We start from the raw sequence: 14267 nt of genomic DNA on the forward strand, positions 1-14267 counted from the left end.
AAAGCCCATTCCACCCCATTCTTTTAGGATACACAACATCTCCCATTTTCTCCAGTGCATATGCCGTCTGTCCTCCTTATCACCCCACCAAAACCCGACACTCAGTCGATTAATATCATCAAGAATAGATTCCGGTAGCCTGAAACACTGCATCGCATACGTGGGGATAGCTTGAATTACCGCCTTCAATAGAACCTCTTTTCCAGCCCCCGAAAACTCACGCTGGTTCCAACCTTCTAAGTTCTAACTTCCTCTGGACTTTTTCCACAATATAGCTGAATTGTAGTCTTTTTTGGCGTAGGAGAAAGCTGGCAAGCCAAGATAACGTTGAATGCCTTCTCCTGCTCTAACGTTCAAAACTTGCAGGACCTCAGCTTGAGCTGAATTATTTTATATTTTTATTTTCATTTTTAACTTCTTCTTCTTTTTTTTGCTTTTTTCATAACAATAATTTTTATTATTGTGAATTCTTCTTTATTTTTTAATTTTTTTCAATATTCAACTTAAATATATTCAGTTAAAATTAAATTTTTATTATATTTATAAATATGATAATTAAGTTGGTATCAATTTTATACAAATGTAAAATTAAAAAAATGTTACCAGTACGATGTATGTGATGCAAATGTTAGTTATTTAGAAAATTGATCAAATCGAATCGAATTGGATTCAATAATCAAATTGATTTAACTTTAGTTAATTTTTTAAAAAATAATAATAAAATTGATCATTACTAATAATATTAGCATTTGCATCCGTGCAATGCACCCTTTCAATTTTATTATAACTATAAAATTGTCACTCAAATTTTTAAAGTGATTTGAAATTGATTTTCAATTGAAAACTGCATTTTTAATATAAAATAGATTTTTATTAGTATTAATTGTTTTTTATTCTATTAAATATATTATATTAGTTATATTTCAATTTTTTCAGTTGGAAAAATGCGTGACCAACCGAAAATTAAATTGCTTTTTCTATTAAAACTTCAACCAAATCGAACTGAAAGTCAAACTCTATTCGGCCGTAGTAGTAGTAGTAGTATGATGGGACTTGGTGTACTTGTCATAAATATTTATTTTCAGCCGTTAATTACTAATTAGGGCTCTTCCAAGCTTGCTCTGAGGTACATATACAACTCGAATAAACCTCTCAACCAGGTTTGAAATATTTATAGTTTATTATCAAAATTACAATAATCCTCTCAAAAATCAATAAAAAAAAAATTACAATAATAACAAGTAAGCGATGTATGATTATACAAAAAAGTCTGCACTTGAATTTTGAGTCTATATCACCTGTCTATTCTACTATGTTTATTGGATGCTACTCCAACACAAACAATAAGTATATATATATGCTCAACCTTTTGCAAATTATCTAATGTTTGATATAACTTTATTGGAGATGCATGCAAATGAAATGAATGATACACCAAAATTTACAATTATGGTAATGACATGATCAACTGCAAATCACCTCCTCTGGAAATTGAAGGATTTGATGGCGAAGGCGAAAATGACTGCAAATAAGAGGCAAAAACCGGCCACCATAACTCCTGAAATGCCGATGAAATCATGCCTGAACCCGAAAACATGCTTGATCAACACCCTTGTTGGCAGCGTTCTAACTCCATCGGAGAGTTTCACCGGTGCTTCAATGTCAGCGTACTGGGAAGCAACGAGACCGTATAAACTCCAAGCCACGGGGTTTGCCCAATAATACCATCTCCACCACACTGGAATTCTCTGCAGTGGTTGCATGTTTCAGAGTTATAAAATTTACTCAAGAATGCAAGTTGGGATTGAATGAGCAAAAGGATCTGAGTTTGTTACCTTATGAGGAATCATGAATCCGCTGAAGAGATTCCACAGCATGTAGAAAGGGGCAGCAATGATGGCAGCCACGTTGTGGTTGGGTGTCACGGCAGTAGTCATCATGCCGTAGAAGGTGAAATACAACATGGTGAAGTACATAAAAAAGATGTACCACATAAATTTTGAGACTGCCCACTCGAACGAAGCCATTGAGTAAAAAATCGTGCTGTAAATTAGCGATTGAGACAGTACATAGGGAAACTCGATGGCAACCTGCAGCGGAGAAGCCGGTGTTCATCATGGACTGGCTGAAAATCAAGCAAACTGAGATGAGTTTGAGTAGTAATACCTGAGCAAATGCAAATGGCAAAGCTGAATATGTCCCTGCTGCTCTCTCTCTATACGAAACGAATCTTTCAACAGAAACAACTGGTTGAACTGCAGTGGCGTTTGTAATTCCAATGAACAGCACTGCGGCATACATTGATCCCATAGCATTAAAGATGTCCTGCTGTGTTTCCCTATCATGCATTAAAAAGCATAAATCTGTTAGAACATGGTGGAAGTGTATAAGAAAGAAGCAATAAAGCTAGATTACATTAATTTTCAATAAAGAATCCTGTACACAGGAATTTCTGTGGTTCATCAATTAATGACTGCATGGTTGAACTGCAGAGAAATAAAGTATGGCATTCAGATTTTAGATCAGTTAGTTGAGGATTATATGTTAAAAATCACAATGGGATGGACTCGTCTAAGATGCTAGAGATCCTTAATCATTGTTATATTCTGAGAGCAATATTTGATGGCATGATGAAGTGTAGAAAGAAAGCCTCACTAGCAGATTGCCTTATGTGGCAGAAGTAAAACAACTTATTTCATTAATTAAAAGCACATATTAACGAAGTGTCATCTTCTAATAAAAATGATAATAATAAGAGTAAAAGGTAAACCTTTGGGAACCGAAGTCCCAACAAATAGTTCCGAGCATCAGTGATATTATGACTGTGTAGAAGAACCGAACTGCAGTGTATTGTGGGTTTCGCCAGTAAGAGAGGTGCTGCTTCCAGAGGCAAGCCACAAATTGATCAAAATTTGACCGACAATACTTTGTAGGAAAATCAAGATCTTTTGAGTCAACGGTTGGCTTGCTTAACCTCTCAACCAAACGTTTATTAAACCTGAGACAAACAAGAGGTACACAATTTGGTGAGAATTATATGAATCCCACAAAACATGAAGCACTCTAGGCAAAACTGTATCCCCTGTGCACATACTGATATAGGTCCGATTTTCTATAAACTTCAGCAAAATCAATTCCCAGACGGTTTTCCTCTACTGTTGATGTAACCTCTAACATCCATGTGGAAGGATTATATCCAGGCCTGATCCTTGGAACTCCATCAATCGCCTAAACAAGAGGAAATTTGCAAAGATTAAGTCGATGACCGCATCACCAGATTGAAATAACAAATGTCAAACCTCAAAATACTCTGTCAGTTTGGTAGACTTTGGACCGAGTGGACCAGCATAAATGAGCTCTCCTCCCCGCTTCATTAACAAAAGCTGCAGCATAAAGTGAGATCACTAGATTATCAGAAACAAATTGACATCTGAGAGGAAGACAATAATATACTACAAGCAACTATTTAGAACCAAATGAGCTTAAAGAATCCTACTACTATATATTACAACTACTCTTCTAAATGCAAAATTGGTGCGTTATCTGCTTCATGCCAACAACTAGTGCAACTTAAACAATATAATTGATTTTGTTTTTTACTTTTTTCCTTTTCTGGAACTAATTGAAGATACTGATTAATATTACTCATAGCAGTTTCCTGTAAAGCACCAATATGTTAACTGAGCAATAAACAGTATGATTTTGTACACTGACTATCATAAAAAAGCTGATATACTGATGTGGATATCCAGATATTAAGATAAGAAGAACCTCATCAAAGGATTCGAATATGTCAATGCTGGGTTGATGAATCGTGCAAACTATTGTTCTTCCTGTATTAACGATATTCCTGACAGTCCTCATGACAATTGCTGCAGCTCGTGCATCCAACCCTGACGTGGGCTCATCCATAAACACTATAGAAGGGTTGGCTACAAGTTCAATGGCAATGGTAAGGCGTTTTCTTTGCTCGGTTGATAATCCATCAATCCCTGGTAGACCTACCAAGGCTCCTTTCAGAGGAACGAGCTCCACAAGTTGCATAACCTCATCAACAAATGCCTGAGAATGTGCATATGCATGAGTAATCTGATGTCGAGAATATATGAATAGCAGTAACCATGATGCTATACCTTTTGGGTTTCCAAGTCAATATCAGATGGCAACCGCAGCCAAGCAGAGAACAAAAGTGATTCGTGAACGGTTAAGCAGGGAGAATGAATATCATTTTGCTCACAGTACCCTGATATTCTAGCAAATGTATCTTGCTTCTTAGGATACCCAGATATACTGATGTTTCCTTCTACAATTCCACCTGTCTTCCTACCAGCTAATACATCCATAAGGGTGGTTTTTCCAGCACCACTAACCCCAACCAGTGCAGTTAGCACACCTGGCCTGAATGCACCTGTAATGTTATTCAATAATTGCAATTTTTCTTCTGATATGCCCTGCTGTTTCAGTTCCTGAAATCATTATTGCATAATGTTATATGAGGAAACACATATTCAAGAAATGTTAACTGCAAATAAATGAAGGGCAGACTCACTATGGGCACATCCACATAGTAACTGATATTGCTGAACGACATAGAGAGTGGCTCAAACGGAAGCACCATGCCTTTTGATTTAAAGCTCTTCTCTGAGTAATACAGTAAAACAAAAGTTAGTACATCCAGATAATGAAGTCTAGCTACATGCAGGAGAGCGTGAACAAAATTGTATCTTCATCGTTCATACTATAGCAAACAGACAACCAAGTTTTCTTACTAGCAAAAGACCCCGAGTATTGTAGAAAGTCTCTGAGCTGGACAACAACAGGTTCGCCTTTCCGCATCTTCTCCCTGTCATCGAGCTCTTCCTTAGATACAATAGCTTGCCGTTTCCCCAGAGCTTAAGGTTAACCAATTACGGAATAGAAAATGAAAAAGTTAGTACCCCATTATACAGTACAATGTTTCTAAACTGCAGAAGTGGGAAAATTCATAAGGATGTTAGACTTACGATTTAGTTTTGAGAGGAAAAAGGTGAAAAGGACATTGAATAAGATGGTATAGACGATCAAAGCACCAATCCCAATCCAATACCAGTAACTTTCTGGGAACAAACTGCGGGATTTTAGCAGTGCAAGGCCTATTGTTGAACTATTCCCACTTTTCTACAAAGACAAGAAGTTCAACTTCAGTATTTTTGTTTGATGCAGAGCTGACTTCCTTATAATTATTACTAAGATGTAGTCTAAAAACCTCCATTATTCAATATAAGATATGAAGATTCAGTTCCAAAGGTCGAAACTAATTTATTTGTATTCTTGTTTCAGAACATATTGTAAGACCCAAATCCCAATACATAATTCTTTCCTTTCTTCATTTTATTCTTCCCTCCATTTTTCATGAGAAACCACACATGTAAAAGGGTACAGAGGTTTCCAAAACATTAGAAATTGGTTTTCTGCACAAGGTTTACATAATTAGCAATTGACTTCAAACTATGCTTTTTGAAGTTATTTAAAACTTGGCACTGTGTGCAACTATTTAATTAATGTTTTTGTGTAAGACATTAACTGAAAATGCTCAACTAATCAGCTATATGTCCTTCTTCTTTGAAGGTCGGTACAATCTTTTACAATTTACAAGGACTGAAACAGTTCGAAAGTTGTTTATACAGTGCTAAAATTATTTTCAATTCTTAATTGTGGAGGCAGTTCTAAGACCTAAAGGATTCAATTTATTTCCCAACAACATGGCAGAGTCATCCAATCAAACAATTTCTCATATAAACTGCTCGCTCAGCATTTTTTCCAATATGCAGATCTATGTTACAACTGCTGATCAAATTAATTAACATATTCTCCTCAAAAAATAAATTATTAATTAACACATGTCCAGAGTTATCAGAAAAGCTCAAGGTACCAATTATATAATATGTACCTTATTCCAGGAATGCCCTAGGAATTCATTCACACTAGCAGCATCTTGAGCATACATTAATGGAGAAACCCAAAATCCCCAGATCCACCATTTAGGAATCCTATCTGTCAAACACACAGTTGAGACTGAATCTATTGATTTTCAAAGGAACGATAGGCAACATTATCCAATGAAGGAGCCATAGGAGATCATTTACCTCTTGAAATGATGTAGCCCCCAAGAACCATGACTATCAGCATAGCAAAGGATCCAAAAGTATTTGCTACAATCATGCTACGGCCCAAGGAACCCATCAGACGGAAAAGAGATAGAGACATTTGATGGAGAAAGAAGTAAAGAAGAAATTGCCGTAGGAATCTGCATTGTCAAATATTAGTTCAAATTCTTCATACATCAAGCATCATTATCTAGAAAAATCTTTAAAAATGGGTTCACCTGGTAATGTTTGGATCAAATCCAACCACATAGTATGTTACTGCCACCCAGAAACCAGATTCTATCAGTGATGTTGGAATGCTCAGGAGCCATGCAGGCATTGTATATGCCCAACAAGGGTAGAAGTGCAAGTCTCTGTGCTTGTAAAGAATTGGAAGCTTGGCCACCAACATGGAAACCTCAGTGAAGCCATTGAAAAGAATTATCACCATCGAAAAATACAATTCTCCCAAATAAAGTCCTCCATCATCTATTGTATCATGACTCATTGTAGTCCGGCAGAAGACACTCATGGTAATCAGAGCAACCAAAAGCAGCTGGAAAGAACAAGTTCCACGTGCGCATCAGCATATGATTCATAAATGATAAATATTTTAAGCAAATTGATGTAGTTAGCAGAATACATAATAATTGCTTATCAATCAAATCAAATGTTCAACAACCCTATTAATCATCTGAATTCATAATTCTTAAGGTTGGGATTTTATGATGATATTACCTGTATAAATTTGAAAACATAGATAAACAAATTGCGCTTCATAAGCAGCAACTGCCAATGAAAGTTGGTTCTCAGAAGATCCATCTTCTTTGTTCCATATCTAGAAGACGATAAGGCTGCAGGGTGGCTATAGCGCTTATCATATGGGATATCCATCTCATCAGATAAACTCTTCCCGAGGTTGTACGAGCTAAAAGATTCAGCAAATCTTACAACAGGTATGAATCTGTAAGGCTGATCAGGTAAAGCCCAATACTGCTCTTGATCCTTCCTCGAAACAACCTACAAAAAAATAAAATCAACTTGAGCAAAAATGAAAAATTAAAAAATTACAGAGATCAACTCAAAGGTTGTTTTCGTCATACTTCTTGAAGGAAGTCTGCTACATTTTTCCTCTCGGGACAATGGAAACCCATGTATGCAAAGAATTGAAGGACGGCTGTACGAGGTCCCTGGTATACAATTTTCCCCTCGGACAAGAGAACAACATCATCAAATAACTCGTACGTCTCAGGTGCTGGTTGAAGCAGAGAAATCACAGTGGTTCCTTCAAGTGCACGGGTTGAATGCCTAAGATACTTGACAATTTGGTAAGTTGTTGAACTATCAAGACCATTTGATATCTCATCCATGAATAGCACTCTTGATGGACCCACTAAAATTTCACCTGAAAATATATCAGCTAAGTGAGCTTACAATTACATAATTTACTTGCTTTAACCCAAAATCAAAATTTTAGCCCAGGTACCTGTTGTCAGGCGCTTTTTCTGACCACCAGAGATACCTTTAATCATTTCATCTCCAACAAGGGTATCAGCACAAATGTCCAATCCTAAAATCTTTAAGAACTACATGTTAATACAATGACTCAACTGGTGTAAAGAGGCTCTGGTGGCAAACTGACCAGCTATTATTTCTCATTGCATGAGAAGTTATAGTCCACAAACTCATTCGATTGTACCAAACATTCTCAATAGACATTTAAGAGCTTGAAATTATGACTCAATAGGAGATTCGTTTACTGCACATAAGAATATAGTATTGATTGTAGACACTAAGTTAAAACTCTACAATCTCAGTACATTATGGAATATCAAAGCTTGATAGATTCACCGTGATGGAATTTTAAGTAGTACTAACAAGCCTAGTTCAGTTAAGCCATTGTTAAGTGTACTGTGTTATAGATTTTGACGACAACTGTTAAACATATGCACTGGAGCATTGTCAAGTGTCAACTGTAATAAGAGCTTTTTAAACCTACTGTTTCCAAGATCACCATACAGCCAATAGAGGTAGCTTCATTCACAAATAATATGATTAAGATTAATTAATTTATTTCCAAATAATATTATAAGATTGTCCCAAAGTCAGCAAGATATATTGCAGCATATTTAGTATCAAAAAATACCTTCAAAATGTACTCCACCGAAATGTTTGTATCATTCCCCACCAACGATAATGCCTGTGGAACAAAACAAATTCAATTATTTTATCTAAAAAAACCATAAAGGGTAAAAATACAATCACATATCCAGAAAATTTAGGAAAATATTACTGAAAATATTACTTTGTTTCAGTGTAACACTTTCTACTTGACGGAATCAAGGTGTTGTCCAAATAAAGAACAAATATTTTTTAAGAAAACATCCAGGTTTCTGGATTAATATTGTTAACCATGTTGAGAATTAGAAACAGATGACAAAAACCTACATCTTATCAAGTGGTAACCACAAAGATTCATAAGCCAGCATTATGCTTGGACCTATCACTAAGACAGGGCATGATGCGAAGAGGATTTTATTAGATATATCTGTTTTTCAACTTCTTGAATACTTCAAATGTGGTTTTTGGCATGTGGAGCTATGTTCAAGAACTGCAAGTGTACAACAGCCAGGTTTCTAATTTCACTATTTCAGAGGAACGAAGGGAATCAACTGATACTAATGAAGAGGTCCCTGTGGTATGGAGGATAACAGATGAAAATTAGAATCTGCTGAGTGATGTTATTAGAACTCCGTGTGCAGTGCAACAGTAAAGGAAGCTTACAGACTGTTTTGGTATTGTAATATGTAATTGATGTGTCTATTTAGATCAAGAAGACTGACATCCAATTAGGTTTATTCACTTGAACATAGTTGATTTTTGAGTAATATTTGGAGCAATACTTGTTAGGATTTAGGAAAGCTAAGAGAATCAAGAATTTACATTACATAGACTAAAAGTCCCTCAATATTCATGCACCTTCATGAAAATGTCAAGATCTTCATCAGGCTTAGTTCCAGAAATCTTCTCTCTTCTTGAAAGTTCCATAAGCATATCTGGAACAAGTTGAAGGGTCAGTCCAGTAAACCTACATATGCTGAAGGACCTATATCTCTCTTACCATATTTAGAACCAACACCCTGACAACGTGCTGAAAAGTCAAGTGTTTCTCTTACTGTCATCTCCGCAGCATGCCAATCTTGCTGACTGACATAAGCAGATGTCGTTTGGGGCACAAACTCATTAAGGCCATGCCCATTATAGGTTACTTTACCGGACACCTAATATCAAAGCTTCAGCATGTTAAACCTTTTGAGTAGCATTCAGTCATATGCATGTATATTCATTTTAAAGAAAAAGTAACATTCTTAAGAAACTTTAGTACCTTGAGATCAGATTTGAGTTGTCCAGCTAAGGCTAAGAGCAGAGTACTCTTTCCAGAGCTTGGCGGACCTAATAATAATGTTAATCTACACAATAAACAAGCACAGAATAAGATATATGAACAAACTGCACCATGTAGACTAGTGAGGAGAAACTAAATTCATGCCTTCCTGGTCGAATTATTCCACTAATGTCATCTAAAATTGTCAGCTTCATTCTGTCACCAGCGTATATTTTTAGCTGCCTGAGTAAAGCCTGAGATAATAAAAACAGAAGTCAGATACTATAACAGAATCAATGAACTAGTAAGTCAAGACAGTCCGTACCTCAGCCATGTTGATGACAAAATTTGAAATTGTAGGCAAAGCTCTACTACCAATGTGAACAGATGATTCAACTGTCAAATGGCGAAATCTAACTTCAACCTTTGGGAAGTCCAGATCAACTCTGCAATAATATGTTATATTAGAATTAAAGATCCACAAACTCGGATATTGCATGCTTATCTTTGGACAAAACAGGAATTAAGGTTGAGATATGGAGTCGAATAACTTTAGTGATACAAGAGCTAGAATAACTTCCGCATCATAAGTTTTTTAAATATACTTCTCCTACAAATTTGAGGAAAGCCAATTGATAGAAAAATATAGTGGTTGCTTCCAGATATAAACTGAAAAACGAAAGAAGGATGGTGGAAGATGAAACAAATATATAAATTAAACGACACGAACATCTAATATTTGCAAAAAACAGTCAACATGGCCTCTATTATGGTATCTGTATCAATGATTTAGGTATATTGGCTTCTTACTTAAGGCCATCAGATACATTTGTGATGACAGGTTAACAATAAAAACTGCTATAAAATATTTGAAAAATTGGAAAATAAATTTTAAAACTTAATTTGAAAGGCAGGTGTATGATTTTACCTAGAACAAAAGGTTAGGGGTCAGATTGTTACTTAGTAGTTAGTACTAATATTAATAAAAAAATGATTTAGAATGAAATTTTCTCCTTATAATCTAATTATGTGTGGTGTCGAGCTAATGTTCAATCAAAGGCCGAATCCACTATTTTTATGCATCTTTTCCTTTAATTGTACTTATTTCCTTAGACTACTGAACCAATCAATTCATTCTCTCTATGTCTCACTCGCCATCAGCTCCTCCTCTCCTTACAGTTCGGAAAATCCAAGACTATTTCTAGTTCTATTGATACTCTCTACAGAAGATCTACTTCATCTCAAGGGAATACTACTAAGACCTTTGTAATATACCTCAATGAAACTTGTATAGCACATAGAATCTCATGCATTATGCAAACTTCCACTGCTACACATCCAAATAAAGTAATGAGTCTATCAACTATCATGTCATATGATATCAGCTGGCATTTGGCAATACTAAGTAATGAAGAGGTAAAAGCCATGTATGTTCTCCAAAATTAGTTGCTAATTTGCTATGTGTCATGCCACTTTATGAAGTATTAACAGAGGCCAGTGGTTAAATAACTTAACAAATTGCTGGAAAGCTAAGTTCTTTACTAGGAGTGACAAATAACTTACCAAAGTTGTTTGCATGTTCCATTTCTTATCTAAGCATAACTTTATCAGCATGACAAGGCCGGTGTCTGTGGATGACAACTCTAGTCATATTGGGAAAATTAGTTGCAACCATCCAGGATAATTTTCCTAATATTCTTAATCTTCTTTGGGTCAAGGGTGTTTGGACCATTCAACAATCCCACTGTTCCTTCTTGATTGATAGTTGATACTAGAGCATTGCTGCAGAGTAAATGACACTCCCCACAATTTACCACAATGGTTATTGCTGCCACACAGGCCCAACATGGCCGAACAAGTTTAGGATACAGCAAACTTGTAATAACATGTGAAGCTGTGATGTTATCCAGAATTTGTTGCAATAAGTAAGAATTTTGGGTGATCAATGTAATTTGATCTTATAGTTAGGAATTTATCCTAATAACTGGTATGAATCGTCCAAAGGTTGCGGGAGGATCTTCTTTTCCTATATCATCAACGCAGTTGATGTAGGTGGTGGGTCAGTGTCATATCTCCTTTCTTAAAAAAATGCTCCATCCGTCCACGATATCGTTTCCATTTTGTGGGCGGCATAAATTTTAGAAAATGATGTACTATAATAGTGAGTACTATTGTGAATGGAGTTTGGGTCTCACTATTGTTGTGAATGAGTTTGTGAACCCTACTACGATAAAAGTGGAAATAATATTGTGGATGGATCGAAATGACAAAAGTGAAAACGATATCGTGGACGAATGAAGTATACTTTATATGCCCAAGGGATGTCGAAGCAATGCGAGCTTTTGTCCGTAAACGACGAAACCTTAGTTCAAACCGCACCATTCCCCACCCCAAAAGTAAAGAAAAAAAAATATGAACAACTCAAAGAAAAGAAATAATCAAGAAATTTATGAACAATCCCATTTTGGAACTTACAAGTTACAAGCAAGGCTTAAAATCAAGGCATATCTGACTTAGCCAAAAGATAGAAATTCAACATCGTGGATTAAATACGCACATCTGCATCATATAACGTGATATTTTGTATGCTAGTATTTAGGGATCTTTGTCGTAGCTTCTTAATTGATAAATTAATAATTGTAATTCAGATGATTAAAATTCCTTTTCATAATCATATGAATAGTCAGCATGTTGGAGAATTGTCAATTGTCATAATCAGTCCACATATTTCATAATTGGGCCTAGGGTCCGTGTCTTGTGAAGACATCAAAGATAGTGCTAAAACAAACAACATCCACTAAAACCAATACTTATTATATCTAATAACCATCATAAATCAGTGTGACAACTGACAAGCTATGTATAAATTTTTATTTTTTTGGACAAATAATGACATGGTATAGTTTAATACTTTATTAATCCCAACATATACCTATCTTAGAATGTGTGATTCATCTTTCATGACGCCAAATTGTCACATATATAGCAGTAGAGTCTACTATTATGAGACTTTTTTTTTACTAGATTCATGGTTTAGGCATAGAATTTCATGTTTTCATGAGACGAAATACTCATGTCCACAATTAATATGTCATTCTATACTGTGAATTTAATTATTATACAGATTTTAAATATTTTTTGTTAATTATTCAAGAATTTTCAAAATGACATGAAAACAGAAGGCAATTGTCCAACTCCAAATGCTGAGTTAAACAAGAAAAATTAACTAAAAAATAATAACGAAATCATGAAACCAAATGAATTAGAATTAAAGGCCTAAAAGAAGAAGAAACCTGTCAAAGCGACGCCGTACGCGTGTGAAGAACTTCTCCCAATCATCGTCAACCGAGTTAACCAGCCGATCCAGAACGATCCTCTGCTCCTCAGCGAGCATCTCTTCGACGTCGATCTCCTTCGAGTCGCCCACCATGTTCCGGAAAATCCCGCGCCGCACGCGGCGGTAGGTCGGCAGCCGCTCCAGCGCCGCCCACCGCAGCGCCTCCTCGTCGTCCCCATCCTCCCTAAACGACTCCGAACGCGCCGACAAATTCTCCGCCGAACTCCACATCCACCCTCACAGTACCCTAAACACACACACACGAAAAAAACAACAAAACCGCAGCAATGTAAATAGGAATGTTTGAGCATCAAAATACGGCGGTGGAGATAAAGTAAGGGCGACTTTGGGCTGGCATTGTTAGTTGGCGGCATTAATGGCGATGAGTGTTAATACGGTTGAGCTTTCGCATTTATGGCGACTGCATTTCACCCCAACTGCATGTGTTTGTTGAATTTGTGTCTCGTTTGCTAATTTTCGCAACGCATATCTTTGTTCCTCAAATTTCAACGTTTTGCCGTAAAATCATTCCCCATCATAGATCTCCATCGCCACATGCATTTCGCAACTGGGGAATGACATGATCCACGTAGGCGTAGCACAAAGTACTGCTTACTAATAGTAAGTGTGGGGCGCATTAATTGCTTCTCCGGTTACGACACAAACGGCGGGCCTCTGTAAAGGAGAGGTTGGTGCGTGTGCCCCACGCTCCATGCCATCTCACTTTCCTTCTGCCACCTACACTGTATCCTTCTAATTAAATGCTAATGTATATTTAAATGTAGACAAAATTTTAGTGCTTCATTTCCCATATATAAACCTATATTAAGGAATCGCTGAGGGCCTTTGGTATAGATTCTGTTCTACAAACATAATTTAATTTTAAAATATTATTTATATACATATTATATATATATATATATAATATTATTTTATAAAATACAAATTAAAAGTTTATTTAGTAAGTATTTCGCATTGTATTATTTAATTGATTAATTAATTAATAACTTATGCTAATTAAGCAAATCATAATTTAATTCTTAGAACTATGAATCATACTTTATTATTATTATTATTATTATTATTATTATTATTATTATTATTATTATTATTATTATTAATTTTAAAATTATAAATAATAAAATCAACCTTAATAATGTACATTGTTGTTACTAAAAAATTGATTAGAGAAATTTTTTTATGCATGTTAAATTAAAATTCTTATATATATATATATATATATATATTGATTAATTATATTTATTTAGTAATACAAATTCAAAATCCTAATAAGTATTTTTTTGTGTTTTTAAACACAAGAAAATGAATCTATTAAAAATTATTTTCCTAGAAATAACATTCTCAGTTAACATTACTATCATGCCAATCAAACATGCCCTCTGAGTTAGGTCAAATAGGA

The 14267-nt window shown here is 35.4% G+C and overlaps 1 protein-coding gene across 1 annotated transcript; it reads right to left on the reverse strand.

Moving 5' to 3' along the window:
- Positions 1-1144: 1144 nt before the first annotated feature.
- LOC130988319 (ABC transporter G family member 32) lies at positions 1145-13590 on the reverse strand. Its single transcript, XM_057912136.1, has 24 exons — positions 12804-13590; positions 9836-9956; positions 9676-9764; positions 9511-9595; positions 9247-9406; positions 9105-9181; positions 8272-8325; positions 7612-7702; positions 7229-7530; positions 6864-7145; positions 6365-6681; positions 6126-6286; positions 5930-6033; positions 5004-5157; positions 4770-4892; positions 4550-4641; positions 4134-4466; positions 3772-4062; positions 3300-3383; positions 3095-3228; positions 2771-2998; positions 2167-2338; positions 1836-2090; positions 1145-1748 (listed from the first exon to the last, which is right to left on the reverse strand). Exons 1-24 carry the CDS (start codon positions 13076-13078, stop codon positions 1476-1478), a joined length of 4257 nt encoding a protein of 1418 aa, XP_057768119.1. The 5' UTR covers positions 13079-13590; the 3' UTR covers positions 1145-1475.
- Positions 13591-14267: the final 677 nt, after the last annotated feature.

The sequence above is a fragment of the Salvia miltiorrhiza genome, chromosome 6, assembly GCF_028751815.1.
Source record: "Salvia miltiorrhiza cultivar Shanhuang (shh) chromosome 6, IMPLAD_Smil_shh, whole genome shotgun sequence".
Classification (NCBI taxonomy): domain Eukaryota; kingdom Viridiplantae; phylum Streptophyta; class Magnoliopsida; order Lamiales; family Lamiaceae; genus Salvia; species Salvia miltiorrhiza.

Excerpts from the sequence above, each read along its gene's own strand:
- LOC130988319 (XM_057912136.1), bottom strand. The coding sequence starts at position 13,078 with ATGTGGAGTTCGGCGGAGAATTTGTCGGCGCGTTCGGAGTCGTTTAGG. Across the intron at positions 7,703-8,271 it reads CGGTGGAGTACATTTTGAAG|ATTTTAGGATTGGACATTTG; the intron begins GTATTTTTTGAT and ends TAGTTCTTAAAG. Across the intron at positions 5,158-5,929 it reads TAGGGCATTCCTGGAATAAG|AAAAGTGGGAATAGTTCAAC; the intron begins GTACATATTATA and ends TTGTCTTTGTAG.